Source organism: Octopus bimaculoides, chromosome 8 (genome assembly GCF_001194135.2).
Source record: "Octopus bimaculoides isolate UCB-OBI-ISO-001 chromosome 8, ASM119413v2, whole genome shotgun sequence".
In the NCBI taxonomy this organism is placed as follows: Eukaryota; Metazoa; Mollusca; class Cephalopoda; order Octopoda; family Octopodidae; genus Octopus; species Octopus bimaculoides.
This window is the reverse complement of record NC_068988.1, coordinates 42017142-42023706: the sequence shown is the minus strand read 5'-3', so window position 1 is coordinate 42023706 and position 6565 is coordinate 42017142. Positions and strand designations below refer to the sequence as shown.

The 6565-nt window shown below is 36.7% G+C and overlaps 1 protein-coding gene across 1 annotated transcript in view; it reads right to left on the bottom strand.

Moving 5' to 3' along the window:
• Positions 1-6565, bottom strand: part of LOC106871740 (potassium voltage-gated channel protein Shaw) — a 149499-nt gene that overhangs the window by 14203 nt on the left and 128731 nt on the right. Inside the window, exon 3 of the mRNA XM_014918359.1 lies at positions 1612-1877. Coding sequence (XP_014773845.1) covers positions 1612-1877 — 266 coding nt within the window. The remainder of the gene's footprint in view (positions 1-1611; positions 1878-6565) is intronic.

The following is a 6565-nucleotide window of genomic DNA, read 5'->3' as shown; positions in this document are numbered from 1 at the left end:
CAATTCTCCCTCTTTCGAACAGACGGAAAAATGAATACTAAATGCAAATAAACTGAAATTACAGTGTTCCATCTATGTTGTGGCTGTGTGGTAAGTAGCGTGTAGCAACTTGGGCAAGTGCATTTTACTATAGCCTCGGGCCGACCAAAGCCTCGTGGGTGGATTTGGTAGACGGAAACTGGAAGAAGCCTGCCGTATATATATATGTATGTGTGTGTATATGTTTGTGTGTCTGTGCTTGTCCCCCCTAACATCGCTTGCCAAGCGATGCTGGTGTGTTTACGTCCCCGTAACTTAGCGGTTCGGCCAAAGTGACCGATAGAATAAGTACTAGGGTTACAAAAATAAGCTCTGAGGTCGATTTGCTCGACTAAAGGTGGTGCTCCAGCATGGCCACAGTCAAATGACTGAAACAAGTAAAAGAGTAAAAGAGTAAAGAGTATATATATATATTCAGTGTATTTGGGGTAAAGAAAAAACTCGTAACACGCATTTAAGAGCTCTTATGCTGCTGTGTGAGTACCACATGTTATTAAACCTCTGAGTATTTCTAGGTACGAGTATACACGCGGAACTCCTTTCTGCGCAGTATTATGAATTTTTGAAATTGATAATTCAGAAAAATCTAGCAGTTCTTGATCGTACTGCACCCGTTGAAGCACCCGCTGACATCTTTTGATATTCAAATACAAGTACATAATGGTTATTAAGAGTAATATTACATTAAGCTATATGAATATGAACCCATCAACGTAAAGCTGACGTGAAGTGCAGAAACATATATTGTGATCCAATATTAAAGCCTGTTAACTTCCCTGTTCGTTGCCGACTAAATCGGTGACATCGCCGAGCCTGCATGGTGAACAGAGTGGTCTTTGGACACTGTGGCTTGAAAAATAAGATCCATCAATGGTCAGTTGAACTCAGGAGAGTTAATGGCCATCCGAATACGTTACCACTGGTTTCATATAGAAAGCATATCTATCTATCTATCTATCTATCTATCTATCTATCTATCTATCTATCTATCTATCTATACAAATATAGGCAGGCGCACGCATACACTAGCATCCTCACACGCACGCACTTGTATATGGCGTAAAAGAGGAAACGGAGAGAGAGAGAGAGAGAGAGAGAGAGAGAGAGAGAGAGAGAGAGAGAGAGAGAGAGAGAGAGAGAGAGAGAGAGAGAGAGAGAGAGACAGAGACAGAGAGAAACACACACACACACACAGAGATGAGAAGAAAAAAGACAGAAAAGGGAGAAGAAAGACTTAGAGGGTGAACAATCAAAGGATATATTTACAATCCCTTAAGCATAAATGAAATCGATTCCGGTTTCGATTTCACTGTGCTGCTGTATTGCAAACAAATGTTTTCCACCATACCTATTAAATGTAGCAGTAAAATTTCCCTCAGATTACTTCTTTGAGCTTTAAATACAGACGGATACATTAAAAAAATGTAGTTGCTGATATACACTAATACTGCATGGTCAATGTATCACAGCCTTTAATCTTAGGCCTATTTTATCAGTGTTAGTCTGAAATCAAATAATAGAAGCAGCAGCAATAGCAACAACAACAAAAACAATAACAGGGTTTGTGCTTACCATCGCAGGTCTGGACGTACGTGGGTGATCTAGGATCAACCATACTTGCATCTGTAATTTTTTCCATCCTTTCAAATTATCGTAGTTTACATTGAACCGTTCACTTTGTAAACTCTGGTTGAAGTCGTTCAATATACGTTGATTATCGATATAGCTTCTATAGTGTCGCCAACAACAGGCCTTAATTTCGAACTCATCGATTTCCCAGAAGTCTAACTCCCGTTTAACCACAGCTCCACATACATCCAAGGGTACGTGGAGCTCACCTGTAGAAGAAAAAGATAAAAAATATCGTTATTGTACAGAAATGATATTCATATCATGCATTCGGTCTGTTACCTTTTCAATCTTCATGCAACGGCCATAACACTGCGTGGAATTGGAAACATGCTGCTTTTGATTAATGGCTAGCAGGAAGCACATATATAAATCTATAAATATGTATATATATATATATATATGTATATATATATGTGTGTGTGTGTGTGCATGGTTGGATGCATGCAAATATACCTTTTAACTATTGTGTGCTTGTATGTATTGAGGCTATAGTATTTACAAAGTTTATTCTGGGAATAAATAGACAGTTAAAGACAAATGATAGCTTTCAAACTGGCCATTTGCAGGACATATCCTATTTAAGAACATCAATTATCTACAAAATTCAATTTTAAGTGAAGATGTAATGCTAAAACTTCGTATCAAACATAACAGCAATATGCGCCAATAAGAATAAGGACAGTGCAATCGCACACGAAAGTAACTAATCTAGTTTGTTGAAGGAGTTGGCAAAATGGCTTTGCCAAGAAGCCATTGGACTGTTTTAGTTCTGCTCCCGTTATTTCGTTATGTGTTTGATCAGATTTTTATTCTACGTTGTCTCGGTCTAACTGGGACACCTGGAAACTATTAACCACCTTTGACTAACTTCTCCCACAGAAGTTGTAGGTATACATTTTATGTACGCATATGATAATTAAGCGAATTATGCCGCGACATGTACAAATTAGACATCAACAAACAAAAGGTTTCATCAGCAATAATAATGGGTAAGAAAGTGTCAGAAAAGCAATTTCATCATTTTCACTACAAGTGAAAATAAAGTCAAACGATTCTCTCCCTAATCTCCTGTATTTGCTACAATCAGTTAAATATCTGAAATTCAATAAAAAAGGAATTCTACATTCAATTAAAAATGACAAGAGTTTATGAAGAACACAAAAGATGGGATAACCACGGCTAAAAGACATTTTGTCATAGAGATGCTTTGCATCAGCAACACATTGACAAAACGTTTCTGGAAATCTTTATATTGAAGATAAGACTAGGTATATCTTAAAAGTAGCTTGACATTGGGCAAATGAACCTAGAACATTAGACTTAAAATTTTGATTAAGGATGCTGGAGATGAAAATGTTAAACCCAGGAGAGCTGATCAACAAAGGTTGTATGCACGAAGTTTGGACCCGGGAAAAGGCTAACTAAAGAATGTTAGACCTGGGAAATTTAGGCTTCAGTATGTCGGAAATAAGCCAAAGCTGGTTGGAGTTAGGAAAGTTCGACATATAAACGCCACACACAACCACACATACATAATCATATACGTGCATACAAGCCCTCACGAACATACACGTACATTAGAACCATGACGAAGAAAAGAAAATAAGGATTTATAACGTGGCATATTATATCGATCCCAGTGCATTTCAAGTACTTATGTCATCGAAAACAGCAATGTTAAGCAAAGTCGACCCAGGTACGATCACAATGATATGTTAAAAGACAACTGTCTTCTTCGGGTTTATAATTGTCTCACTACACTTTTTCTCATTATACGCATACTCCAGCTCATATATTTACACAGACACAGAAACACACAAAGGTAGCTATATACATATAAACAGATAGACCTTACATTCAAGCTCAACCATTTAAGTACGACTGTGTTCGTATATGGGTTTATACGCATGCGTGTATGTATGTATGTATGTATATATATATACATATATATATATATATATACTCTTATATACAGAGTGTCCCACCAAAATGTATACACACTTTAGCGGCTGATAACTCAATTGATGTTGTTTTCTTTTTAGAGGAAACTCATTGGAATTAATGATGGCAGTCAAACTAAGCTTTGAACAAAGGAAATTCATTATAAAATGCTACTGGAAGTGTGAAAACGCAGTTGAATTGCAAAGACAGTTTCGGAGGGAGTTTCAAAAAGATCCACCAACGCGAATGACCATCATGCGAATTTGAAATAAGTTTGAAGCCGATGGAACTGTTCCGAATGTCCACGAGAAGCATCCCGGAAGACCACGAACATCGACAACCCCGACAAAGCAAGAAGGAGTGCTGGAAACGTATCATCAAAGCCCAAGAAAATCTGTACGGCAAGCGAGTCGGGAGGTAGGTATTTCAAATTCATCTGTCCAACGCATTTTGAAGCGTTATCAATGGAAATGTTACGTTCCAAAGATTAGTCCACGCTACTGTGACTGGTCCTGTTTACTTGTACTTACTGCAACAGTCTGTCGTGCCAAGCATTAGAGAAGACTTTGAAGATAAAGAGTTTATTTTCAGCAAGATGGGGCACCCCCACATTACTATCGTGATGTTAGATCCTTCATTGATGAGATCTTGCCAAACAGGTGGATTAGATGAAGGGGATTCGTTGAATACCTTCTGCATTCACCAGACCTCACACTACTAGACTTTTTATTATGGGGATACCTAAAACCAAAGTCTACGCTATGAAACGTGCAACAGTTGCCGATTTGAGAGCAGCCATTGAACGAATTGTTTCGTGATGTTTGCGATTCCATTGGTTGGCGTTGTCAGCAGAACCTGGACCAGAACGGACGTCAGTTTGAAAGCAGGCATTGACAAAGCAATAAAATAATATCTGTAGATTCTATTAAATTTTGAAAATGAAATGTATTTTAATAAGCACATACTTTACAATTATTTAAAGTGTGTATAAATTCTTATGGGACACCCTACACACACACACACACACACACACACACACACACACACACACACACACACACACACACACACACACACACACACACACACACACATACACATATATATATATATTTATATAATATATATATATATATATATACATACATATACATACTTCTTATATTTGTATGTATATATGTATATATATGTGTGTGGCTGTGTGATAAGAAGTTTGCTTTCCAACCACATGGTTCTGGGTTCAATTCCACTGCGAAGCACATTGAGCAACTGTGTCTATTTCTCAAAATACAATGTTTATATACCAAAAAGATTTTATAACATTTTTCTAACAGTTTTCTGACATAATTTAAATATACACTTTAACCATGTAACACAAGCCTTCTGTAGTTTTTTCACTCTTATTATCTTTTATATATATATATATATATATATATATCAAAGTGTATGCGTATGTATAAACTTGTATGTGTATGTGTATTTGTGCATAGCTATTATATATCAAGTATATATGTGTGTGTCGGTGGTTGAGTAGTGTGCCTATCAAGATATATGTGTGTGTCTGTAGTTGAGTAGAAATGCGTAGATATATGCACACAATAAACTGCATATGTGTGTTGTTATATTCTTATACGCGAATCTGGTAAAAATATCTTTAGTATGGCTGACGTGATAGAATACTCCGAGTACACTCTGCTCTGTGAAATACTTTGTGATAGGAAGAGCAGAAGCAGACAGTGGTTGGAAACAAAACAAAAAGGGACAATATAGACATGGATTCTGCAAGATGCATCTTAGACTAAACGTTTAGAAAGGGAGTGTAGAATATGAAGTAGAGATGACCATTTAAGTCACGTGGTATGAAACAACTTCTCATGTGCTGGCGGCGAGTGGTATACATAATCAATGTTGGCCGGATTAATTTTGATGCTGTGTAAGCAAGATAACAGTAAGAATTAGGGTTGGGGTTACGACCAATTGTATCAGCATCACCTAAAAGACCTGTCCAATCTCTGCTAACATGTAATCATAATTCTTAGCTCCTCCAATGCCGTCAGTACAACAGGCAACGAGCTTTCTCCAAATATCCCGATCGTTCGCTTTCATCTTAGCTCTACTCAGATCAGCTTCCATTGCTGCCATGTCGTCCCGGGACGTACTCTGCCACGTCTTCCTTGGTTTTCCACTCGGTCCTTTTCCTCCTTCTGGCGTCTACACCATCAAGTTGGTAAAATGTCCCTCCTATAGTTACAGAAGCATATGGCAAATAAAATGTACTTGCTGCTTAGTCATCATATCCTGCACACTTCCAATCCTAGTTTTTCTCATCATCGAATAACGGACATAAAATGACGATGAGAATGATATACAATATTCGTCAAAAGAGACAGTTAGCTGAGCTGTCTTTCTGAACGTCAGTCTACTGACACTTAAAGCAACAATTTGAGTATAGTTTTACACACGATAAGTTCATAAATTTATAAAATATTGATGCAATGTGGAGTAAATGAAATAACAAATAGCAGACACAATAATGAAATATTAAAACATACATATTCCAGAATGGGTAATATAAATTCAGCGACTTTAATTTCTTGCTGATATCATGTAGATGATTGTACTTTTCATATGAAAAAAATTATAGAAATAAACTACTAAATTTAATATTTGCATTCAAATTTCTTTTGACCGGAATTATGCATACACACATACACGAATATATACATGAACACACGTATACGGCTACATGAGTATGCATACATCTATATTTAAGTGCAATGAAAATAAACACCCACCCACGTGTGTATGTATGTGTATATATATATATATATATATATATATATATATATATAGCTGCATTTGCATACGTGTGTGTATGTGTCTATGAGTACTTTTTAATAACAAAACCGCAAACCCACACGTTATATATGTGGGTATATGTATATGTATATAT